This window comes from Boleophthalmus pectinirostris, unplaced genomic scaffold (assembly GCF_026225935.1).
Source record: "Boleophthalmus pectinirostris isolate CB_2022bp ecotype Guang Dong unplaced genomic scaffold, ASM2622593v1 HiC_scaffold_4, whole genome shotgun sequence".
Classification (NCBI taxonomy): Eukaryota; Metazoa; Chordata; class Actinopteri; order Gobiiformes; family Gobiidae; genus Boleophthalmus; species Boleophthalmus pectinirostris.
In genome coordinates this window covers 33049083-33076739 of record NW_026571353.1, presented here as the reverse complement: position 1 = coordinate 33076739, position 27657 = coordinate 33049083, and the positions used below count along the sequence as shown (strand labels likewise).

Below are 27657 nucleotides of genomic sequence, written 5' to 3'. Positions count from 1 at the left end.
TAAAAACAGCCCCCACCCGCCCCCATTCTCTATAGTGCAAAGAAACATATCAAACTTCAGTAGCCGGACATCCGCTCATACCTGATCGATACAAGTATCCCCGCCACCCTTCGAGAGTCTGAAATCTGCTGAAATCCTACAAGACACCGACATGATACCAGACAGGACAGCGGCTCTTTCTGCAGGAGACATGCGTCAAGTGACATAGTCTGATAATCTTGTCATAATACTAATTGTTTTACTGCCGTGTTACAGGCACTGTTCAGAAAAACATGTACTGGTATTTAATAAAAAAGTATTTCTGACACCTGCGGCTTATAGACAAGTGCAGCCTATATATGTACACTTTTTTTTCCCTTTTAAAATTTCGTTGATGCTGTTTATATTCAGGCGCGCTCAATAATCCGGAAATTACGGTGATCTGAGTTTTGCTTTAACAATTTGATCAGAAAGAACTGACTTAAAAACTGCTATTAGAATTACTTTAGGGAAAACTGCAACAGGGGAGATGATTTGTGCGCTTAAACAAGTCTTTTACATGTACAGTTACAGTCACAAGCGAACATGACTGAAAGCTTATATTGATCACAGGCTCCTGAAAATGTGTTGTGAAAATCCATTTTGTATTTTTTCTTGAGTTTTCAGACAATCTTAACACACTAAACACTTAAAAACACTTAAAAACACTTAAATACTACCCACCGCGTGAGTTGTGTGGTCCTCTAGGTTTTTTATTTATTTTTAATGTATTTTTATTTGTTTTATTTATTTATTGCTATTTTGTGATTTTTATTTATTTATTTTTTTACTTTTTTATTATTTTAAGACTAGTATGATTATTTTATTTTATTTTATAGTTTTATTATTGTTGTTATTATTATGTATTTGTGCAGCACTTTGGAAACTGTTTATTTGTGAAATGTGCTATAGAAATAAATGGATAAATGGATTGGATTGCATCACCATGGTAACTGCTGAACATTCCGTCAATAGAGATACACGTAGAACACCCCCAACACCACCCAGTTGTAACAGCACTAGTTGGACTTTCTCTCCGAGTCCGCAGATATGTTTCCATGTTCCCGTCAAACTCGGTGGCTGCGGTTACATGCACTCTCCAAATCAGATTCTTATCTGATTTTCTGAGTGCAGATTCTGTGGTTTACATTTCATTTAAATGATTAAATGTCCAGAAATCAGATAATAATCAAATTTTAGTGCGCATGAGAAAGTAGCCAGTTTTTTTGCAGTTATTCTCAATTGAAAATAATAAATTACATAAAATTCCATGTGTGTAAAAGTTAATAACTAGTAGGGGTGTGCAAAAATATTGAAATATCGATATATCGTGTGTGATACAGTATAATGTGATGATACAGTGTCGATATCGTGGGCTGCTGTATCGAATTATTGCAAAGAGTATTTTTAGGTGTACAGTCGTCCCTCGCTATATCGCGGTTCACCTTTCGTGGTCTCACAGTTTCGCTGATTTTTTTTGGTGCAATTTTGCATGCTTTTTTTTTTTGTTTACAGCATATGAACACGTATTGCATATTACGGGCGGGTAGTAATTACGCATGGGCAGGTCAGGACTAAACCAGGTCTCTGAGTCTGTCCCAACAGTGAGTCCTGTTTTAGTTTTGATTTAGTCCTGTTTTAGTCCTAGTTCAGTCCTGGTTTAGTCCTCATCTTCAGTCCTGGAAACAGTCCTAGGTTAGTCCTGGTTTAGTCTTGGTTCAGTCTTTGGATCAGTCTTGGTTCAGTCTTGGTTCAGTCCAGGTTCAGGTTTATGCAGCGCAAAAGTTTGATATAATCTTGGGTTAACGGACGGAAGCGGTGCTGTACTGTGCAGGTGTGGGTCTCCAAAAACGCAGGACTCTGAACTGTAGGGTTCCATTACAGAATAAATTAATCTTCAGTTCATTACATAAAGAAGGAGGAAAATAACAAAAGGACAACAGCAGCAATAAGTTTTAAGAAGGATGTAAAAAGGGTTGTAACTGTCCTGTCTGAGAAAAGTGTGTAAAGTTTGTGCTGAGGGGTTTTACAGCCTTAAAACAGATATAATAATTGTAAAATATAAAGTTGACTACTTCGCGGATTTCACCTATCGCGGGTTATTTTTAGAACGTAACGTATTTTACTAAATTATTTTGTGTAAGAGCTACAATTGTGTCACCATTTTCAAAGTAAAATATGTGTTTTTCATATTAACTTTGCACAGATTTAGTGGACTTATGGACTTTTAGTATCACAGCCACGATTTAGCCTTTGTTTTTCACTGAACCGTATCGAATCGATTTAAAATATATCGTATCAAGTCATAATGAATTGAAAGTGCACTGTATCGAAAAACATATCATATCGTGGCCTATGTATTGAGGTATGTATTGTATCGGCAACTTCTTAATGATACCCAACCCTGATAGATAGATGGATGGATAGATAGATAGATAGATAGGTATGTAGGTGGATAGATTTTGTGTTTTTGGTCTTCAGTTTAGGTTGCCAGATCCTATGACTTATTCTGGTCATCCACTTTACACATTATTATATTTCACATGCTGTTCTGTCCTGCTGTAAAAATGTGTTACATTTTGGTGCTGCTCGTATTGAAATCTTTATGCTGCTGTTCTTGTGTGTGTGCAGTTTCCCGTGAAAACTCCAGTCAGTCCTTGGCCTCCTGTTTAAACCTGCCCCATTCTCCTCTGGACCCGACCGGCGAGCGCATCCTGGGGAGAGAGCACAGCCACAGGTAAACACAACTTCTCCTGCACTAAAAACAAATAAAACAAGCATATCTCATGGTATTAAAGCAGACCTATTCTGCAAAATGAAGCTTTTAATCATGTTATAGTTCCCCTCTTCTCATTTACCCTCTCGACTTGTATTTGGAGTGATTTGTGCTGTTCTGAGCAATCTTTAATCGCCACTTTGCCAATCAACCCATTTTCACCTCCACTGGCATGCGCCCACTGCTCTGTACTTACTCTTTTTTTTTACTCCAGTTTTATTTTCTTAAAATTCTGCTGCTCAGTAGTGTGATGTGCAGCTACACGGCTCTTTGTTGTGATGACATTTACAGCAATGCCAGCTCCCATTGGGCACCACAGTTTCTTTTATTAAGATGTTGTAGTGGAATATTGGGATTCAAAATGTCCATATTATTACATAATGATCTATGGGTGCATAAATTATAACTGTATAGCAGACACAAGCACAATATGTCATTCAAACCCGTAAACAGGTTGCGCCCACAATATAAAATGTGAATTTACCAGAATAAAATTTTTTCTACATGAATCTCAAATCTAATCACAATGCAGATCATAAAAATCCCTTAATTACTATCTATCCCTCCATTTTTTTCCGCTTATCCAGGTCCGAGTCCCGGCAGTCTAAGCAGCAGCCCCTAAATTACTAATGGCGTTAAAATACTGTACTTTACTTTTTTCAGTAACGAGTAATCTAACTAATTACTTTTTCTATTGTTACAACGTCGTTACCGTTACCAACACGCAGTTACAACTCGTTACTGAAGCTCCTCATTGAAGCTGTCATCCAACTTGGCTCACAGAGACAGCACGGCACGGCAGCTCATGTACGCTCACGCGCATGACTTCACTATACGATGTTACTCATGCATGTTACACAACAGTGAAAAAAGTCCGCTCCAAAACATGCGGCAAATCCACTCTTACCTTCAATAAGGACTGTGACAGAGACAAATTCTCCATCTGTCCTCACTTCTCCGAGCTGTTATTATCTCCATAAAATCACGGGGAGCACGGATCACAACAGGACTCAGATTGGTCTCACTATTTAATAGATATTTCTGCCGCTGGACTTATTTCTCCAGCCTGAACAGAGAATCTTAAAAAAGAGTCTTGGAGAGTTAAAACAGTTCTCAGACATGTCTCTTTATTAGTTCAGGCAGGTACAGGTCTCTCCGATTCAAGTTGATTTTACATGATTCAGCCACACGGCGTCTCTTCGTCGTCCCTGGACAACGCCTTCAGACGACGTCCCTCGTTCTCTCTTACACAGAAAAACCAGTTGCCTTTATACTAGCATAACTTGTTGAGTTAGTATCTTCAGCAGAAACATACACAGCAGTTTTGTCCCAACACGTGTTTATCATCGATTGGCTTATGCTAAAGGTTGGAGACCCACCCCTCTGCTGTCCCATATACACTCATAGTCCATATTAGGGATGGGCATTCGATGAAATTTTCTTAATCGATCGTCGGAAGAATTAACGATCGATTATCGATTAATCATTAACGTTTTTATATTAAAATGATCATCATTATTATTACTTTCTGCACTACTAATCTGCATAAATAAATTCAACTTTACGACAAATAAACTGTAACGACTCTAGAGCCACATCAGCCTGTTTGACATTATAATGTGTTTAAATCAGTTTTGAGCAACTCTCACAGAAACGAAACTTAAAACAGCATTGTTAATTTGCATAAACTAAGTGAAGATAAAACTACAGCTCTTGTGTCGCTGATGTGGTTCAACTTCTGTCGGAATTAAAAGACTTGACTCAGGTGAATACAGGTTAGTGTGAACATATTTGCGTTTGTCAAAACCAGGACACCGTACGGGGGGAGGGAGGTGGGGACTCGTCATCGACATTACGCGACTCTCACCTGGTAAAACTTTTTCCCACTGGACACCGAAACGTATCTGCTGCTTTGTACACTGTGCACATGGACTCACACTTGTCCTGAACGCAACAGAAAGCGTGGAATTTCTTGTACAAGTCATCGTTAAATACGCATTTGTGCTTCGGACTGACTCGTTCTGAGTGCAGAGAGACACATGTACGGACCCGTTTGGTCAGGCTACGCACAGAAACCTACATTCGGTTTGTCGATTAAAATTAACGTAATCGATGAAATTCTTAATGATCAATTATCGATTAATCAACTAATCATGCCCATCCCTAGTCCATATGGCATCATATTGACACTCCAAAGTCCAGAAACATACACAGGGTGAATTAACATGAATGAAACTTTAAAAACACAGAGAATAAGCTCACAGCTGTCACATGTAAACAAACAGCACTACGTGATGACGTCATTGGCTGTAGCTCGGTTCGGTTGTGCAGGTGTGAGTGCAGAACATTAGAACTCACAGCAATTGAACTTGGCATCGTTCTAAAGACCTAGTGTGAGTGCGCCGTTAAAAAAACAAAAAAAAAGTAATGCAATAGTTACTTTCCCTATTATTTACCATTTACTTTTATAGTGGAGTAACTCGGTCACTAACTGAGTAACTAGTAACTATATCTAATTACTTTTTCAGACTAACATGCCCAACACTGCTAATTAATAAACTAATTGAAATAACTGAAAAAGAAACAAACCAAAAAAACATCGGCGCTAACTGGAAAACTACTGCTTCACGACATCACAAGGTGGATCACAGCGTTTAAGACAGAGATGTAGACAGATGTATACACAACTCTAGGTCTGTTTTTGATGACGTAACAACATACCAACACCACTAAAAACTCACATAAGTCAATCCTGTGTAATATGGAAGCTTTAATGTAAATACTGGTCGACATCTTGAGGACCTTTCGAGTGTGCAGTCCGCTCTCTGCTCTGTGGATGAAGCTTATTTGATTTTATGGAGCCAGAGGGTAATAAAGGCGTTGTATTACCAGGTCTATTGTCAGCAGACCGGTATTACCTCGGCCTCTCTGTGCCTTGAATTGCTTCCTGATTTATCCTCACTGTGATCGATAAACATGTTCTTCAGCCCTGAATGCTCCACCTCTGCACCTCCAGATTTGCAAATACTTTGAGTCGGGAGGAAGCTGCGTAAAGTAAAGTTTGGGGTGGGGGGCATTATCCTGATAACGATATTCTAGCAGTTGATACTTTGCACCTGAAGTCGTCAACATTTGGTGGGAGGTCTGAGGCTTGTTAGACTTTAACCTGAGCCTTACTTAACCCGAGACTTACTGAGCGTTAACCTGAATTTAACCTGAGCCTCACACAATCTGAGTTTAATGAAATAACCGCAGGCAGGGGTGTAGTAGGCGTGGTACAAGGGGGTACACCGTCCACCCACACTTCTGCCGACGTGAGATATAAAAAAACAAACAAAAAAACAAACAAATATAAAATAGCTATAACTTAAATGTCAAGCTGGAGCTACTGGTAATGGTGAAAACAACCTGCAGAGACTAAACCAGGACTAAACCAGGACTAAACCAGGGCTAAACCAGGGCTAAACCAGGGCTAAACCAGGGCTAAACCAGGACTAAACCAGGACTAAACCAGGACTAAACCAGGACTAAACCAGGACTAAACCAGGACTAAAACAGGACTAAACCAGGGCTAAACCAGGACTAAACCAGGACTAAACCAGGACTAAACCAGGACTAAAACAGGACTAAACCAGGGCTAAACCAGGACTAAACCAGGACTAAATCAGGACTAAATCAGGGCTAAACCAGGACAGAACCAATACTAAAACAGGACTAAAACAGGACTAAAACTGGACTAAACCAGGGCTAAACCAGAGCTAAACCAGGACTAAACCAGGGCTTAACCAGGGCTTAACCAGGACTAAACCAGGACTAAACCAGGACTAAATCAGGGCTAAACCAGGACTAAACCAGGGCTTAACCAGGGCTTAACCAGGACTAAACCAGGACTAAACCAGGGCTTAACCAGGACTAAACCAGGACTAAATCAGGACTAAACCCGGACTAAATCAGGACTAAACCAGGACTAAACCAGGGCTTAACCAGGACTAAACCAGGGCTAAACCAGAGCTAAACCAGAGCTAAACCAGGACTAAAACAGGACTAATCCAGGACTAATCCAGGACTAAACCAGGGCAAAACCAGGACTAAACCAAGACCTAACCAGGACTGAGTGTTAGGCTGGGCCTGGAGGTGCACCCACGTAGACTGTCGGGTGACCACAGGCAAAAGGACTGTGATCACCCAGGGCTAAGTGCAGCCGTCGCCCCATTGCACTTTGTGGACACGCTGCTCCGCGGGCTCTGGGTTCTGGTTCCGAGGTGGTGCAAAGCGTCTGGACAGAAGCGTGAATCCAGTTGGTTGGCTATATATTGTTCTGAGCAGTCCGTCCGTTATTTGGTTAATTAATAGCCTAAAATTAACAAATGCTGGTTGCTACGTGAACACGGGGAACACCTCTGGGACCTCTCTGAGCGTGCAGGTCCCGGTGTTTGAACATAGGTACACACCCCCAATTTTGACTCACTATGCAGCGACACGTTCTCATGTTGGTACTTGCTCTGATCTTCGTGTATGACATTCTCTGTATTGACCATTGCTGGCAAAATATCCAATTCGGAAATGATTGGGGACATCATCGATGACGTCACGAATCGCGTACTCACTTAAAAAAATCCCCACTACACCACTGACTGCAGGTGAGTTAGTTTGTGCTGTTAAAGTTAAAGTCTCTCACACATAAAATTGCACCTAACCTGGACCATGAACACTCGTATTGATTTTACAACTTTTTTTCTGACTGTGTTTGCTGATATCTTCATTGTGCCACTGTGGTAAATGTTGAATATTTCATCAGATACAGATGCATGTAGGACACCCCCAGCGTGATGTGACTGCAAAGTATACATCACAAATACAAATATATCACAAATGTGCTTGAAAATGTTCAGTACCACACAAATATTGACAGTGTTGGGAAGGTTACTCCCCTACAGATTACAGATTACATACCCCAACATGTATCTTGTAACATAATCCATTAAATTACTTAAAGTGAGTAATGTAATCTGAATACTTTGGATTACTTGATATCGTCATGTTTTTTGAAACTGCATGAATGTACCAACCACATCCTGAAAATTCTTGTTTGTTTTCTTCAAATTGTCTGTTGAGCCCAAGTCTCCATGAACAGACTTTTGTTTACTGTAAAGTAGAAAAGACCAGGATATTTTAACATAAGATGTTTTATTTGCTAAAAGAAAATAAACATATTAAACATATAAAAAATATTATTGATAGAGAAATGATTTTTATATGAGATCACTGCTGCCGTAAATTATGTCCACCTACTGTTACTGTCATATTGTTTAGTCCTGGTTTAGTCCTGGTTTAGTACTGGTTTTAGTTCTGGTTTTAGTCCTAGTTTAGACCTGGTTTAGTCCTGGTTTATGTCCTAGTTTAGTCCTGGTTTAGACCTGGTTTTAGTCCTAGGTTAGTCTTGGTTTAGTCCTGCTTTAGTCCTGGTTTAGTACTAGTTTAGTACTAGTTTAGACCTGGTTTAGACCTGGTTTAGTACTGGTTTTAGTTCTGGTTTTAGTCCTAGTTTAGACCTGGTTTAGTCCTGGTTTATGTCCTAGTTTAGTCCTGGTTTAGACCTGGTTTTAGTCCTAGGTTAGTCTTGGTTTAGTCCTGCTTTAGTCCTGGTTTAGTACTAGTTTAGACCTGGTTTAGACCTGGTTTAGTCCTAGTTTAGTCTTGCTTTAGTCCTGGTTTAGTACTAGTTTAGACCTGGTTTAGTCCTGCTTTAGTCCTGGTTTTAGTCCTAGTTTAGACCTGGTTTAGTCCTGGTTTAGTCCTGGTTTAGTCCTAGTTTAGACCTGCTTTAGTCCTGGTTTAGTACTAGTTTAGACCTGGTTTAGTCCTGCTTTAGTCCTGGTTTTAGTCCTAGTTTAGACCTGCTTTAGTCCTGGTTTTAGTACTAGTTTAGACCTGGTTTAGTCCTGCTTTAGTCCTAGTTTAGTCCTAGTTTAGACCTGGTTTAGTTCTGGTTTTAGTCTTGGTTTAGCTCAAAATGTGAAAACAGGAAAATACCACCGTGTAATCCATTTATTTCAACAAAGTAACTGTAATCCAATTACCACTCACTGAAACAGTAACTGTAACTAAATACAGTTACTCATAATTTGTACTCTGATTACATAACTCCGGTACATGTAATCTGTTACTCCCCAATAGTGAATATTGAATAGTCTGTAAAACTAACCACATAACGGTAAAAAATATCATCTCATAAATACACGCCCAGGTTTTGTTAAAAATGTTTTACTTACAGACTGATGGCTTGTTCTTGGTTGTTAATCTTTATGTGAGTTTGTGCTTGTTTTTTCTTTAGATGTTAAAAATGTTTATGGACCCCCAGTGGACCATGTATGTTGTGGCTAAAGTTAAAGTTACAACAACACACTTTTACGACACCAGTTGTTGCTTGACTGTTTCATGACCATTTTTGGCTAAAGTTTTACACCTGTTGTCAGCTACCAATGTATAAAAATCGTCCGTTACTGAGACTCGGTCCCTCTTTCATCGCAAGTGGGAAGAGAGCCAGAGCTTTGTTTCCTCACTAAATCTTCTGAACTATATTCTGCGGCCTTCGACTCTCTTCTTAGACACCAAGCAGAAATTCATGATAACACAGACTAATAAAAATAAAGGATTACTCAAACATGCGTGAATGAAACAAAACACAAGTCCGGGTATGACTTTTAGGAGGTAACAACATTATATATATGGGAATTTTATGCAATATAGAAAATTAAAAGTACAAGTACAATCAAGTAACATTTCAAGTTCAGGGTCCCTCTTTCTGCTTGTCTCCATGGGATGTTATTGCTTTGTCTAGAACGTTCCACAGTATAAATTAAACCATCTATCATGAGGGAGACAAGCAGGTTACACTATGCTACATTACAGTTCAGATCTGTGGAGAGTCACCCCTATTCACAGAAGGAATTATTATGTATTTTTCGGACTATAAGTCGCTCCGGAGTATAAGTCGCACCAGCCAAAAAATGTGTAATGAAGAAGAAAAAAAACATATAAATTCCACCGGACTGCTTGTTGCGCTTTTTGGGGGAAATTTATTTTATAAAATCAGCGCCCAGGAACTGACATTTCATCTCGAAAGGCAAGTTAGAGTAATAACAATAGAACAGAGAACAACAGACTGTTAACGTTTACAGTTTTCACAGATTTTTTCCTCACTCCATATCACTAAATCCATTCAATTCTTCATCCTCGGTGTCACTTCTGAACAACTCTGGAGGTAAACAGAGCACCGCTTCCTCTTCTGTGTAGCTGTCGTCAGACTCGGCATCAGTTCCAGTTAGAATTATTCCGACCTTTCTGAATCCCGACAGGATGTTTCGATGTCACTGAAGTTCAGGCTTTGTCGATCCATCCAGTGACTTCCAGGAAAGTTTCATGGTGCGTCCTCCCGGTTGCCGTGAAGCTGTGTTCTCCATCCCCGCTTTCCGCCAGTCCCTCACAAGTTTTCGCACTCATTCCAAACTTTCTTTCTGCTGCTCGATTACCATTTTTAGCTGCATATTTCACTACTTGCAGCAAGACAGCGGCTCTTTCTGCAGGAGACATGCGCAGTAGAGCGAAGTGACAATGGAACAGAAGTAACAGGAGCAGCAAATACTGACACACAAGACTAGAACCTCTCTTGGGGCTGTCACTGTGAAAATGTTAATATATAAGTCGCAGTAGAGTAAAAGTCGCAGGAAACACCCAAACCATGAAAAAAAGTGCAACTTATAGTCCGAAAAATACGGTAATGTATTTTTGAGCAACAGAAACGCCTATAATGAGTAAATACTAGACATAAATGTTAAATGTCATTCTATGGAAAATTCCAGGGAAAGGACTTAAAAGTTTGTTTTTCATCAAGAAGGTGAGAGTGACAAACTGAAAAACTGTCATTTTATTTGAGAGAGACTTGTTTGTTTAACAGCACAGATCAGCTCACCCGTTATAGTTCCAGCTAAGTCAGTTCTTTCTGGTCTGATTGTGTTAAAATAAAAGTCTCAAATCAGCTGCAAAGTCAAGCAAAGCAAGTACAAGTTAAGAATGTATAGTAACAAAAACTAAATTCAGCTCGAGTAGTAGTACAATTACGGTGTGATAAAGTGCTGTTTCCTGTTTAAATGGGAGTTTGTGAGAATTGGACTATAGACACTGTTAGCCCTGACATTTTGCTCCGTCTGTTTTCAAGTGGGTTCCTGAATAGAGAAAGATTTGGAGTGTCTAGACAGTGTCAGTGAATCAAGCGAGCGGGAAGGCAAACTTTTGTCTGACACTTTATTTCATTTGTATAAAACTGTGTTCTGGGTTGGAGCACTGAAGCCATCTGCCTGAAAGGTATTTTAAAATATACACTAGAGCTGCAAGTTTCCTGAAAATCCACCCAACTTAGTGTCTGAGTGAGGGATATAATAAAAACTAGATATCTGAATTATTTTGGTAACGCTATATAATAACTACACTTCAAGGTGGAACAGAGTGTTTTCTGTTTGAGAGAAGAACTTCACCTGCGTGAATGAAACGTAACAAAAGTTGTAGTTTGTGCTGAGGAAACAACATTATAACAGATCAGAAAGTAGCGTAATGTGGGCCCTTTGACGCTAATTAAGCTGCAGGATAAGACTGATATGGATTTTTCTGTGGCCGATATGGTACCGATAAAACGGGTGATATAAAAGCCGATATATTTAATGATGTAAAAATTCACTATAAATCTTCAGCTGATTATAACACTTATGTCTGGCTCTACTGGATTTTATATTGAGTTTATTTAGGTGACATTTATTGTTGTTCTGCCTCTTTACAGTTATATTTAAAGACAGTAGGTCGATCTAATGGCATTTTATTTTTATTTTTTTTGCATGACATTCTAGCTTGTAAAAAAAGTAAGTAAACTACCGCTGTCAGTCTTAAACTATAAATGCGTGTGCCACGGTAATTAATTATGCCTAAATGCAGATCATTCACACCTCTATTCATAGCTCATTTACATATGCTCCAGTAATGTTTGTACAGCCACTATAGTCACTTTACACTAGGCCAGTGTAAGAAAACAGTGCTTATGTGTGGGAGCTACAGCAGCTAAAAAATGAGAAAGTACCAAATGTAGCTTAAAAAACTGACGCATTTGTAACACTCACTGCTCACACAGGCACCTCTCGGATCACAAGTCTTCACAAATAGGTGTCCTTTCAATCCTGACTCAAAACGATCATCCGTAAATATAATATAATTCAGCATTTTGACACCAACTGTGTGTAAACAAGAGCGAGTGAGTGACGTAAATCGTGGGGTGCGTTCAGGGGTAGTACGACGCCACACATACAGACAAATTACTCCGCAGATAAATACTGACACATATCAGGACATTTATCTGTCTGTAAATTGGATTAAATGGACATAATATAGATAGTTTAAGATTTATAATGAGGTATAACATGTGCACGTGGCCCATATCGGCAAGATTTAGGCCAGGGGTGGGCAAACTACGGCCCGGGGTCCATATGCGGCCCTTTAATCTTTTCAATCTGGCCCGCCGATCTTTAATAATAATAGTAATAATAATAATTTTCAGCATTTTAAATATAATTTCTATAAATAGTAAATACCGTGGGACTTGAAAGAGATATTTTGTTAATTTGTAATGATTTTCAATTATGGGATATTTCAGTAACTAATAATAATTAATTTCTCTTATGATGTGGATTATCAAAAACTCCATCCATCTGCTCCTGGTCCAGCCCTTCCGTCAAATTTTAGAAACTTCTGTCAAATTTTAGAACCCACTGTGGCCCACGAGTCAAAGGCTGCGTTCAGACTGCAGCCTGAAGTGACTCAAATCCGATTTTTTGGCTTCTATGTGACCTGTATCTCATCTTTTAATGACTGAACGACACAGATCAAATTTTTTCAAATGCGACCCAGGACACTTGGATATGTGGTCCTGAAACCGATACATATCCGATCTTTTGACATGCGACTTCAGTCTGAACGGCCAAAGCGCATTCATCCGAGCCACACGTTATCAACAAGCGACAAACGTCTATTCTGCGCTGAAGTCGGCGAAAGTTGTTAACGAACACTGAAGCAAAGCACATCACCACTCACCACTCTTGGCTACGTCTCCACATCCACACGTTCCTTTCAACGGACGTCGCTGCCGCTGTCCCACAAAACACCAAGGCCAAAAACCTCGTCCTTCTCCTTCTCAATCTCCTCCTTAAAACAAGTAAGTTGTTCATGTTCTGGCTCCGGTACAAGAGGAACGTTAAAATCTCCAGGTGCTCAATGCTCACATCCATGTTTGGACAACTTCCGTAAACACAGAGCACACTCGCTGCGGTTGACGTCATTGTGTCTCCAGTGCACATGCGGGACACTTTCGGGCTGTTTAATGTTCACACTGGAGATCACATACAAGTCACATTTAATTGGAAATGTTAACGACCTCGCAAAAACATCGGATTTCACAAAAAAATTGGAATTGAGCATTAAGCCCTGCAGTCTGAACGTAGCCAAAAATTTTGCCCACCCCTGATTTAGGTCGGTATGTCTCCAAGTTCCCATAGTGGCCGATAGTTATTATAAAGTGGTACCATTATTTTTGTATTCTCTTTATTACAAAATGTGCTAAAACATATTTGTAAATATCTTGGTTGAATTTCTAATGTCACACACAAGTGAAGAGTCTAAGAGAAAGATTTGGCGTGGAAAGTTAAAGTGATTTATTTCATTTCACACACATTATACAGCCGACTGGAAGACACTTTCTTACTACATTTTTAATAGCCTTAATTAAAGAGGCTATTTTTATTAGCTTTCTATCATGTTGTAGTGTTGTTCCCTCATAAAAAAGGTGCCTGAAGTGGTTTTAAATGCCATCTATGCATGTTTCAGTATTTTAGCGATCTCTCCTGGGCCCTATTTGTACTCACTCGTTTACGGTGAGCTTTAAGATTCTGTCTAATGCTCAGCTCTCAAGCCGACGTCATCCATGTACAGTCCGCAACAACTTAACAAACCTGTTAAAAGTTCTTTAAAATATCACAAAAATACAGTTATTGCAATACAAAACATGCAGTAGTAATCGAGTATGACATCTTTCCCCATATGCTGAGCTCTGGTAAAAGCGTTGTTTTTTGTTGACAGTGTCCGGAGGCGAGTTCTCTGCATGCCCCTTGATAAGTCCATTGTTTGCACAGTACGACAGAGGATTTGTCACAGCGCTCTGATAATCTCTGTGTCGCTCAGATTAACTCCACACCCAGCTCACTCTTATACACTGTCACAAACGGGAGGCAGCGCACTGTACCCGGGGTCTGCTCAGAATCCAGCTGAGAAATTCAACACGTGTCTACAGAGATTGGGACTTTTATTTTTATTTGATTCCCTTTTGTCTTCGAATATCAGGGCAGGTTACATAAACATACCTGTACTCTAATCTTGGCCTAGAGCAAGTTTGTTTTTCCCACATTTACTTGCCACGTTTACACGAGAGCTTTAAAAAGACCATGTAAACACTTAATTCCTAATGAAAAAGATTGAAGTAAGTGGGTGGTTTATTCCGATTTTAAAGCCGAATTCATTTATTGCTCGATCATGTAAACGTTTATTCTTCTTAAAAATAATTCGGGTCGTTCAGCGCATGCTCGTTGGGTCGCCCTTTTGACGCGATCCAGACAGATTCGGCTCCACCAGTCCTGGCTTCGGACTTTTATCCTCGTCTCTTTGGATTTGCGAGCGGGATGCGGGAGTGGGCTGAGGTAGAGCAGTTTGTCTTCTTCCTCTCTTCTCCGACACTCTTCCCTTCTCCTCCTCAGCTGACAGACGTAAAGTGTGATGAGAGAATTCTCCAGCTGCTGCTTCCTTTTCATCGGAACAACTGCTAAAAAAGTTCCGATCATGTTTGTGTCCGTGGCGTAACGACAAACCGAGAAGTACCTGAAGTGTGTGTTTTCTTCCCGTAGACGTGTCCAATCAGAAACCTTTCCCACCCCCAGACATTGAGCGTAATTAAATAAAGGCGATTTAACGTTTTTTTTTCCATGTAAACCTCTATTCGGAATTATTATTTCCATGTAAACTTGAAGGAGAATATTTGAATTCAAAACGATTTAATTCAGAGCAATTAATTCGGAATTTAAAAACGTAAACATGGCCAATGAGAGAAGATGATACAAGAATCACATGTATTTCAGGACATGTTTGTAGAGGTCTAGGATCAAGTTATGTTGTTGTGTTCTTAAGCAAAACACTTCACTCACATTGACTAATATGAGTGTGTTATGTGTGCGTGAGAGGTTGGTGGTGTTTGGACGTGTCAGTACAGATTGGCAGTTTCGCTTCTGTCAGAGTGCCTCATGGCATCTGTGGCTACAAGTAACAGCAGAATCTTAGGCTACGTTCAGACTGCAGCCTGAAGTGACCCAAATCCGATTTTTTGGCCTCTATGTGACCTGTATCTGATCTTTTAATGACTGAACGACACAGATCCAATTTTTTTAAATGCGACCCAGGACACTTGGATATGTGCTCCTAAAACCGATACATATCTGATCTTTTGACATGCGACTTTAATGTGAACGGCCAAAGCTCATTCATTCGACCTACACGTTATCAACAAGCCACAAACGTCACTATTCTGCGCTGAAGTAGGTGAAAATTGATAATGAACTCCGTGTCACTGAAGCGAAGCACATCACCACTCACCACTCTTGGCTACGTCTCCACATCCACATGTTCCTTTCAACAGACGTCGCTGCCGCTGCCCCACAAAACACCACGGCCAAAAACCTCGTCCTTCTCCTTCTCAATCTCCTCCTTAAAACAAGTAAGTTGTTCATGTTCTGGCTCCGGTACGAGAGGAACTTTAAAATCTCCAGGTGCTCAATGCTCGCGTCCATGTTTGGACAACTTCCGTAAACACAGAGCACGCTCGCTGTTGTTGACGTCATCGTGTCTCCATTGCACATGCGGGACACTTTCGGGCCGTTTAACGTTCACACTGGAGATCACATACAAGTCGCATTTAATTGGAAATGTGAACGACCTCGCAAAAAATATCGGATTTCATAAAAAAATCGGAATTGTGCGTTAAGCCCTGCAGTCTGAACGTAGCCTTATTGTGGACTGAATGAACTGTGACTGTGAGTGTTGCGCTTCGAGAGGCTTTGACAACACTTTAAAGCACATTACAAGTGTAAATCTATTATGATTATTACAGGGCTGGAAGGCTTTATAAATAAACAGAAAGAACATTCTGTTTTCAAAGGAACCTTTTGTAATTTTAAAATGGTATCTTTTCAAATTGTAATGCTGATTCGTGATTCCTGCAGCTCTATAGTCTTATTTTATTCTCATATAGATTTTGAACCGAACAATTGTAATTCATGAGGAAAGGTATAATTTGGATTTAGCCGAGAGGGTAGAGACCAAAGTGCGTTGCCCAAGGGCTGCCCTGTCTGCCTCTCTCTGTGTCGGGCTCGTCTCTCCCTCGAGGGGAAACTGATCTGCTGCAGGCGAAGCAGGTTCCTCCTGAAGAGACTCCCACACAAACAGAAGCAGGAGAAATCACTCGCAGTGTGTCCAGAGGGGGCAGCAGAGATGCAGCAGGGCTTTCACATGTGAACCTTCTCATTATTTTACACAGTTTGACCTTAAAGAGGAGGTAATTCGCTAATTAAACTACACTACACATCGTATCAGGTTTGTGAAGTCATAGTGTATTGTTTTGTGTCATGTTTTTGTATATTTATGGAAAATTGTTGTGACGTAGGCTTATATACTTTATACTATGAACCAGATATTATGTTTAATTAATTTAATTAAGATTGAAATTAATTGAATTGTGGGCCTTTGATAACATCATACTGCTAAACTGGTTCACCGGTATTCAGCCTCACATTTTACTATGTGCAGTTTTATGTATTTTAGCATGTTAGTGTGTGTATGTGTGTGTGTGTGTGTGTGTATGTGTGTGTGCGTGTGTGTGTGTGTGCGTGTGCGTGTGTGTGTTTGGGTTGTTTGGTTGTGTGGGGTCGGCCAGCTGTGGGGGTTGAGTTGGTGAGTGGATGGAAGGAAATGTGGGATTTTTTTTTTTTTTATCTCTGTAAAGCACTTTGTGTTACATTTTTGTATGAAAAGCGCTTTATAAATAAAGTTTGATTTGATTTGATAACCATAAGAAGTGTTTGAACAGGGCTTGGGAGAGATTGCTAGATTACTCAGACATGCATGGATAGTAGGGCTGGGTATCATTAAGAAATGACTGATACGACATATCTTGATTGAGCTTTTGATTCGATACGATTTATTTCAAAACAATTCAATATGGTTTAATAAAAAATAAAGGCTAAATCATGGCTGTGATACTAAAAGTCTTTGTTAAACCACTTCTAAATAAACCAAATGAATATGAAACACAAATATTTTAATCATCAAAACTGTGAAAATGTCAAATATGTCACATAAATGAGTTTCCTTCCTCTAAACAAGCAACAAATCTATAGCTGTAACAAAGTAAATACTCTTGGCAGCCCACGATATCAGTAATGTATCATCACATTAAGCGATATGATATATGGATATTTTGATTTTTTTTGCACACCCGTAATGGATAGGCATATAAACTTTCTTGAGGCATGTTTTTGATGAGGGGACAACATTATAACATGGTAGAAAGCTCCAAAAAAATTTCAATTTTGCGTAATACCCCCTCTTTAAACTTATTCTGTACACTACAGAATACACCACAAAGCTATTAAACCACTATTATGACAAAAACTATGGGAAAAACAATGCCTCTTGTAACATCTCCGCTCACTTATGGGGCTGTAGAACAAAGAGCGCGTTGTACCAGAGAAAATGTGTGATCCGTCAGAGCAGACAATACACCCCTGTCATTCTGTGCCTCAAAGCAAAACTTCTGGGAGTCCACCGGTCGCCTAGCAACTGTGTCCTGCCTACCACGAAACTGTTCACTACATTAGCTTTTGGTAAAATGTGGGCCTGCCGAGTCTTTTACTTTCATTTTAGGTAGATGTGATTGTACATTAATAATTAAGCCGGGAGAACGCTGTTAGTGAGATTGCCCTAACAGAGCTCTTAATGCTATAAAAGCTGGCCGTTGTGACGCTAGTTTAGCTTTTAGACAAAGTAGAAAGGGAGATCCATTCGTAATAATTATTTTAAAGGTCCTGTATTACGCAAAATTGGCTCTAGTCAGCTTTAAGCCATGTAATAATGTAATCAATAATATGTTAAACATGCTTTCTGATTTATGTTATAATCAGGGCTGGGTATCATTAAGAAGTTGACGATACAGTGCATACCTCGATACATGAGCCACGATACGATACATATCTCGATACAGTGCACTATCAATTCAATACGATATATTTCAAATCAATTTGATATGGTTCAGTAAAAATAAAGGCTAAATCCTGGTTGTGATACTAAAAGTCTTTGTTAAATCACTTCTTGTGCAAAGTTCATATGAAACACAAACATTTTAATCAATAAAACAGTGAAAATGTCAAATGTGTCACATAAACGAGTTTTCTTCCTCTAAACGAGCAACAAAACTGTAGCTGTAACAAAATAATTTTGTAAAATATACCAAAAAATACTGTTGGCGATATATCGATACAGCAGCCCACGATATCGATACTGTATGAGCACATTAAACGATACGATATAGCGATATTTAAATATTTTTGCATACCCTTAATTATTAGTTTGTCGACATCTCCAAAGCCCATAATGCTCTGTTCCACCTTGTGATGTCATGTAGTTGTAGTTTTCAAGTTAACAGCTACCATTTATTTTTACTGTTTTGTTTAGTAGAGATAAGAGAATCCAGGGCTGAAATCATCCAAATGATTCTAGTGAAGATGTATGGAGTTTAAAAACACAGTGGAGCATTTCCTGTATTACCACATGACATCACAAGGTGGAACAGAGTGGAAGAACTCAGCCTAAATATGCAGGGTTTGTGGGTTAAACATGCTTTCTGACTTATATCATAATTAGGACTGAGTATCATTAAGAAGCTGCTGATACGATACATACCTCGATACAGTGCACTTTCGATTTTATACGATATATTTCAGATCGATTTGATATGGTCCAATAAAAATATGTGGTGAGACTAAAGGTCTTTGTTAAAACACTTGTTGTATAAATTGAATATGAAACACAAACATTTTAATCATCAAAACACTGAAAATGTCAAATATGTTGCATAAACGAGTTTTCTTCCTCTAAACAAGCAACAAAGCTGTAGCTGTAACAAAATAATTTAGTAAAATATACTAAAATACTCTTGGCGATATATGGAAACAGCAACCCATGATATCGATACTGTATCATCACATTAAACGATAGGTTATATTGATATTTCGATAATTTTCACACCCGTATAATGTTGTTTCATCATCATAAACATACCTGGAGTTTGTGTTTGTTTCTGAGTTCTTCTCTCTGACTGAAAACACTCTATTCCACCTTGTGATGTCATGCGGTAATACAGGAAGTGCTTCATTGTGTTTTTAAACTCCATACACCTTCACTATCATTTGGATGATTTCAGTAGCCTGATTCATCAGCCGGTTTCACTTCATGGAAACCGTCTGACCTCGCAGCATTAGGATTCGTTCACTCGACGGTAGGCGGGTACTTTTTTTATTTAACCAATCGCTGCTATTTTGGTCGTGACGTATGTAAAGCTCCGCTAACGGGACGAACTGGTATATTAAGCTTTTCCAAAATCCCGTAGGAAGAAGGACAATAATGTCTTTCCTCTTTATAAAATTCACCAAACATTTTCTTTGTTCGACTTTAAATCCTCAATCTCGGGAATCGGGAGTCGTCTCTTTGCTGATTGACTGGTGCCTGAACTCACACTTCCAGGGTTCTTGCAAACCATCTATTGTATTTTGATTCCTGACCTAGTCGCTGAAGAGAAATGAAATTGAGCCGAGGCACTAGGTGGCACCAGCCTGGCTATGATTTCAGCTCTGCAATTGCCAAACACGATTGAACAAATGGTAAAATGTAGCTGTTAACTTGAAAACTACCTCTTCATGACATCACAAGGTGCACCAGAGCATTTTGAGCTTTAGAGATATGGACAGACTGATAAAAAAAAAAAGGCTTACTCAAACATGTGTGAATGAAACAAAACACAACTTCATGTATGTTTTTGATGAGTTGACAACATTCGAACGTGATTAAATTTTGCATAATATAGTATCTTTAACGTTCTGTTTTCATTGAGTTATTTAGGTGTCATGCTCACAACTTAAAATGTTACACGTTGGAGCTTTAAATGTGTAAATTAATATACAGTATCATGCTCCAACTACTTTCTACATTAATAGTCATTGCCATTTCATAACGATCTTTATACTAATGAAAGCGCATGAAACTGTTAATGAATATGTTTGTCTGTATAAATGTGATTATTTGTGCCGTATATGAAAACAAGGGAATTACAGGTTACTGCTCTGTTGCCGTGGTGATTATTTGTTGTTCTTTCCTCCTTTCACTTTCAGCAGTTTGTTTTTATGCTAAACGCGGATGTCATGAATGAAAAACTGCGCCGTGAGGTTCGTGTTTGGGCTTCCCGGTGCGCTGGGTGACTGGACGATAATTGTCCAGAGAGCGCCCCCTGCTGTTTACTACAAAGAGTCACAGGAAAAAAATCATCTTTAGTAAATGGGTCCAATTTGGTCCAATTTGGTCCAACCCGTGAACTCAGAAATTAGACCGACATGCAGCCTGGCAGGTGTCTCCCATTCAAAGGCTTGTTGTGACTCTGCTCGTTCAAATTGCCTAAAATGTCCCACAGTATGACTTTAAACGTTTCATCTTGTATTTATTCAATTGATACTTTGCAGCTAATGTCGTCGATATTCCCCGGGGGTGTGGGGCTAAATGTGGGCACTGCTCTGTCTGAAGAGTTGTTAGACTGAGTGTTATTTTACCACATTTGCCATGTTTATATGAGAGGTTTAAAGGGCCCATCTCATGCAAAATCAACTTTTCAGAGCTTTCTACCTTCTAAGAGTGATGTGAGGGCCTTGTATATGTCGCCGAAGTGGTTTTTAGATTGATTTGACGTTGTTTTTTTTTTAACAAATTGCAGCGTATTTTTGCCACCCTCCCACGTGACAACGAACTAAAGCTGCTACAACGATGACGCAGCAGATACACCTATGACGCGTTTGACGTAGCAAAAAGCGCTCCACCAACCTCCACCCCGCCTCCACCTCCTCCACTCCGCATCAGCTGACATTTCCCACATGAACACCTAAACAAAAACGACAGCATAAGGTCATTGTTCCACACTGCAGTGAACACGATATAATAAGTTTATCTACTAGTGTTTATTAAAACTTTACCAATCAGTAATGTTCAGCTGATGTGGACGCGGTGCTTGAGCTTCGTGTTCCTCCAAGTCCTCGTCCAATTCCAGGTCCAACACATGCGGCTGAACGCGCTGTATCTCCATGATGAATAAAAGTTTATTCCTACCACTATCAGGGTGCACGTCTGTCTCCCCCTCCCTCCCTGAGATGGCGGAGGAAGGGCGGCTCACTCAGAGCCTACGTCACGTTTGGAGGGCGGAGCCTGTGCTTTCTCAGGACGGGGGGGGATGAGCGATAGTCGGTCTTTTATAGTTCTTGATCTGTGATGCCTCCAAGAAATCAGTATGATTTTGTAACTATTGTGTAATGGATGTTCCAAAACCCAAATTGTGGTTTTATATGTGCAGAAGATACAATGTGAAAAGAGCTATTTTGCATGAGATGAGCCTTTTAATTCTGAATAAAAATCTTCTTAAAAATAATTCTGGTCATTCAGCGCATGCTCATTGAGTCGCCCTTCTGACGCGATCCGAACGATCTGGCTCCACCAGTCCTGGCTTCGGACTTTCATCCACTGCTCTTTGGATTTGTGAGCGAGATGAAGGAGTGGGCTGAGGTAGAGCAGCCGTTGACTCAGTTTGTCTTCTTCCTCCCTTCTCCAACACTCTACTGAACATTCCACCTTAGAGATACACGTAGAACACCCCCACCATTATAACTGTGAGTTGGGTCTCCTCGCCACAAATCTGACATGTAACTTGACCTTGTGTAGCTTGTGTAGAAATGAACTTTTCTTGAATAATTTTAAAATAATCAGGTATGTTATGGTTTAATGTTGAAAATGACATTCTTTTGTCTAAATAAAGAGTCTTTTTTATTATCATCATAGTATCAGAATCAGTATCGTGTCTATTTCTTAGGCCCCGTCCACACTAGTACGTATTCGAATCATTTTTGTTGTGGATGCAGTGTTCGTTCACACTAATCTGATGGAAAAATACTCCAGAGACGGATACAGAAACGATGGATACAGAAAGGACGTGTCTGGACACAGATTCGTTTCAGTGTAAACGGGTTATTAGTATTGAAATCATGTTTGAAGTTTTAGTATCACGACAACGCACTGTGGAACATTCCAGGCAAAGCAATAACCTCTCCATGGAGACGAGCAGATAGCTGAACCTCCACCAGAAAAGTCAACATTAAAGCACAGATTAGCCATAATATTTCAATCCATGTGTTTTAGATATAAGATTTGCATTATTTCCCACCAGCTCTTAGCCATGTCATAATGTTATTTCTACATCAAAAACATATCTAGAGCTCATGCATATTTGATTGTTTGGGCTGTCTGCTTCTTGTTGACTTAAAAAGCCTGCTGCTTACATTTTAATATTATTTTCTGGTATAATTTGATGCAGACAGCAGTGCAAAGAGGTCTTATTTTGACACAGAGCTCAACATTTACAATATACTTACTTGAATTCATTTATTTTACTTTTATTTAAATAGGAGGTAGAAAATCTCCTCCTAAATACAAAACAGTCAAATCACAGACTATCACATAATAAAACCATTTGCATCAAGAAAAACGTACCATATTTTTCGGACTATAAGGCGCACTTAAAATCCTTTAATTTTCAGAAAAATCGACTGTGCGCCTTATGTATTAATTCTGGTTGTGCTCACTGACCGCGAACCGATTTTATGTGGTACATGATGCTCAAAAATTTGTCAAAATGTTTTAGTACGACTTTGGTAAGCTACAAAGCTGCACCACTTGATCGATTGTCATAGTCAGGAGCCTCGTGGAGTAAAAGGTGAAGTATAGTTGTGCATTGACTCATCACACACTGCCGCCGTCGCCTTGTCGCAGAAAAAACACAAATATTCCAATGAGTCGTGCCCTTTAGTCTGACAGAAGCTGACCAGAACAAGGAGCAAGCTGTTTTTTTCAGCGCTTATAATTTATGCAAATTAGCCATGTGGTTTTATGTTTAGTTTCTGTAAATATAAACAAATGTGCGCAAAGCTGCTTTAAACACATTATTATTGAATGTATATTTGAGTCCTCCTCGTAGGAAATAAAAATACAAACTTAAATTATCTGTTCACATTTATAATACACATTCACCAAGACAGGGAGGCAAATTACCATATTTTCCGGGCTATAGGGTGCGCTCATAAGCCTCCAACCCCGTCAAAAAACGACTGCGCACCCCACAATCCAGGGCGCCCTGTACACGAATCCACTCGGGTGTCCAAGCACGACTTCAGTAAACTACAAAGCCGTACCACCTGCAGAACACGCAAATACACGCCGACGAGGAACGGAACGGAAGAACGAACCGAAAAAGCGAGTGCAATGCGCCGCTTCTAGACACAACTGAACAACTGAGTCACTGCAAACACGCCGAAAATCCAGCGGTCCCAGACAGCACCCTCCCTACACGCCACAACTGAACATAGCCCAGAGTCACCGTGAACGCCACAAACAAAGTCCCACTGAGCCATCCAACTGTTGTGTTTCATTTAAAGTCCAGTGCTGTTTATTTGTGAAAAACGTTTGAAAATAGACCATTTAATGACGTAATTATAAGTGCGCCTTATAATCCAGAGCGCCTAATAGCCCGGAAAATACGGTACACCACGATCTGTCACTGGATCGCGCCTGGATATTTGGGCGAAGTATTAGTCATCCGTTTGTTTCGCTTAATGCGCCTGTTTGAAAATAGAGCCATTTTAGGAACGCATAAGGTAAGTGAGAGATACCTTTGGACTGCTGCAAAAAGTTTAAAATGAACTAGTTCTGTTTTCCACATTCGTAAGACAGTAAATATTAGGTACAGCACCTTTAAGTTTGAAAAAGTAATTCAAAAAGCCTTCAGAAGGTTTAATAAACTCACCTTTACATAACTTTGCATATAATTTTATCTCACTGATCCCCAAAATCAATAAAAATGCTCTTTAAATCACACGATGATTCTTTGAGGTGTATTTGGGGTTGTGTTTTTGAGAGGGCCAGTGTTCAGTTTGGGCTCCTCATTTACATCAATTTTTTGAGTTTATTAAATGTTGAACACTGAGAGACTAATTAGTTCTGGCTTCCACGGCTCCTCCTCTGCTTTCACTGGGAACGCCGTATTCTCATTTGTAAATAAAATACTCCTCACACCGAGTGGCCTGCTCCAGTCCTGAAAATATTTAGTTTGAGAAGCGTGTCCTCGTTCACTGCACAAACGCTGATCTTATTTTTGCTTGAATTAAAACTGTGGTGCCCAACGTAAACATGTTTTCTTTTTTCTACATATTTTAAATAGTGTTTATTGTGACATTATTTGTTTTGATGTGTTTTATACCATAATGTTTAAGAACGCACATGGGGACCAAATAAGACCAAATCAGAGTCAGGTTTGTGGAGACGTGAGCCCGTTCAGAGTAATGACACATGTTTTTCTATGTTTTTTCAGTGCAGTTAACACAATCAAAGTGATTTATTTCTGGTTGATTAATACAATAAAACATGCGCCGCTGGACAGGAACAGTATGGAGCCATCTTTGTACTAACATTTAACAACAACATGTTAAATAATCCACAGACTGATAGACATTTAGGACCCAATTCAACTGAATTACACTAACCCTATGTTGCAGTGATGCTCGGATCCACCCATAATCCACAGGAGAGTAGTGTATAGTATTCAAGGCCGGTCTTGATCTCGAGACCAGCCTCAAGACCGCTTTTTACGGTCTTAGTCTTATCTTGGACTCGAGCGCATTTGGACTCTGTCTTGTTTTCGTCTTGACGGTGCTTGGTCTTGGTCTTGTTTCGGTCTTGATGGTGTTTGGTCTCGGTCTTGTCTTGGACTCAAGGTCTGACACTCGACAAGTGCGATCGTATTTCATTACGGCCTTACTGACCGTAATGTGCAGAGGCTGCGAAATATCACTGCAAAACCAGTAAGATAATGTAACTGTAAATGTTATGAACCTGAAAAAAAACCACTTGATTCACTTTGAAGTTGTTTTCTGTAAAGGACCAGTGGAAGCGGGATTAAAGAAGGGGTTCTCAAACTGTGGGTGAGGGTCCAAAAAAGGAGCGCAGAGAGTTTCAGTGCAGTACAGTTTGCTTGGCTTATTTTAAGATTAAATGAACATTAATCAGATAAAATGGAGATAGATTTATAAAAACATTTATTAATAAATAGGGCCGTGATCTTGGTCTTGTCTCGGTCTCTCAGAGGTCTTAGTCTTGGGACCCTGTGGTCTCAGACTGGTCTTGGTCTCGTTTAGTGCGGTCTTGACAGCAACACTAGTGTGAAGGTCAGATAACTCAATGTGAAGAAGTGTGGGTGGGTCTGGTCCCATCATAAGCCTCATTTAAAGCGTGTTCTGCAGCTCTGTTCAACAAACGAGGGCACAGGACTTCTGTATTTGCATGTTTAAAATTACCATGGTGTCCTCTGCGCACACAATAGACACATTATGAAGCTTAGTTTTCTACACAAACGATGCTCCAGCGTGAACGAGACAAGTCATGAATCATACACACCTACATGGTACAAAAATAACGCTCCTCACCTGGACAGAGACCTCCAGAGCACGTACACGCTCAGGTGCTCCTTGCTCCAGGTGATTTAGTTCCAAACTCCACTAAAATCTTCTGTGTGCACTATCTCCTGTGAGCGCATTGGCCATTTCAGACAGGTCCTAAACAGTGCACCTGAGTGTAAATAGTAAACCGAAGCGTGATTTTAACACATTACGCAAATAAAACCACATGTTCAAAAGGTGCAAACCTGAAGATAGACAACACATTCATTTTAATGTGAGTTGGTTTGGGTCGGGTCCCGATATTTGAACCCATATTCCACTGGTTCCACTGATTCCACTGACACTTATTCCGCATTTTTATTTAGGTGCATTCCTTTTTATTTGTTGGTTTAGGGCACATTCACACCACTAGTTTGATTATTTGGTCTTCACCAGGCAATAAAATTGTTATAATGTGGCATATAGGCTCCAGTGTGGTCCGCTTTCACATCACCAAACGAACTGAAATTGGTCCGATTGACATTTCATCAATGTTTATCTTCTAGTAGAAATAACATTTGCACATTGGTACTTGCTCTGATCTTCGTATATCACATTCTCTGTATTGGCCATTGCTGGCAAAATACCAGGTCCTGGTTTAGTTCTGGTTTAGTTCTGGTTTTAGTTCTGGTTTTAGTTCTGTTTTAGTTCTGGTTTAGTTCTAATTTAGTTCTGGTTTTAGTTCTGATTTAGTTCTGGTTTTAGTTCTGGTTTTAGTTCTGGTTTAGTTCTGGTTTTAATTCTGGTTTTAGTTCTGGTTTAGTTCTGGTTTAGTCCTGGTTTTAGTTCTGGTTTTAGTTCTGGTTTAGTTCTGGTTTAGTCCTGGTTTTAATTCTGGTTTTAGTTCTGGTTTAGTTCTGGTTTAGTCCCAGTTTTAGTTCTGGTTTAGTTCTGATTTAGCTCTGGTTTGGTTCTGGTTTTAGTCCTGGTTTAGTCCTGGTTTACTGCTGGTTTTAGTTCTGGTTTTAGTTCTGGTTTATTCCTGGTTTTAGTTCTGATTTAGTTCTGGTTTTAGTCCTGGTTTAGTCCTGATTTTAGTCCTGGTTTTAGACCTGGTTTTAGTTCTGATGTTAGTTCTGGTTTAGTCCTTGGTTTAGAGCACGTACACGGTGCATCAGGTCCTCCTCGCTCCATGATCCAGGTGTTTTAGTCCCAAAATTCCACTAAAATCTTCCTACACAGTGCACTTGAGTGTAAATAGTAAACCGAAGCGTCATTTTAACACATTACGCAAATAAAACCGCATGTTCGAAAGGTGGACCCCTGAAGATAGACCACACATTCGTTTTAATGTGACCGGGATTGGATCGGGTCCCGATATTTGATCCCATATTCCACTGATTCTCACAGCATTTTTATTAAGGTGCATTCCAATATGAAATTAAGATAACATGTGGAAGTTTTAAACACTTTACAACACTTTTTATCTGTTGCAAACTTAAAAGCAGTATGATAGTGCTTGTGGTCATGTCTGTCTAGAGCGATAATCTTGATTCGATATTGCGCTTTAATGTCGAAAATGCGCGCGTTTTAACTTCAAAAGCGCCATAAAAAGCACCACACTGCACAAAGAAAAGTATTCTATCGGAAAGTGATTAGTCAAACTGTAATCAAAGCATCTTTATTGAAGCCATTCCGTATTTCATGCTGTTTTGTGTCCTCTCTTTGTCAGCAGATTCAAACATTCTCGAGAATAGTTTCATTTTGATGTCCTTTTGCGGCATATGGACCGAAGATGGCCTCCTGTCTGGTTCATTGTTCTGTCTTTTGTGCGTGTGTGTGTCTTCGTACGTGTGCGTGTGCCTGTGTGTCTGTGCGTGTTTTCCTGCCGTGCGCCACGTGTTCCTCCCGTTCTGAAGCTGCACGCTGTGATAA

The 27657-nt window shown here is 39.7% G+C and overlaps 1 protein-coding gene across 2 annotated transcripts in view; it reads left to right on the top strand.

Annotated features, from left to right (window-relative positions):
* ccser1 (coiled-coil serine-rich protein 1) overlaps nt 1-27657 on the top strand; it is a 506315-nt gene that overhangs the window by 56506 nt on the left and 422152 nt on the right. For both annotated transcript variants that reach the window (XM_055161268.1, XM_055161270.1), the window contains exon 9: nt 2650-2755. In XM_055161268.1, the coding sequence (XP_055017243.1) occupies nt 2650-2755 (106 nt within the window). The remainder of the gene's footprint in view (nt 1-2649; nt 2756-27657) is intronic.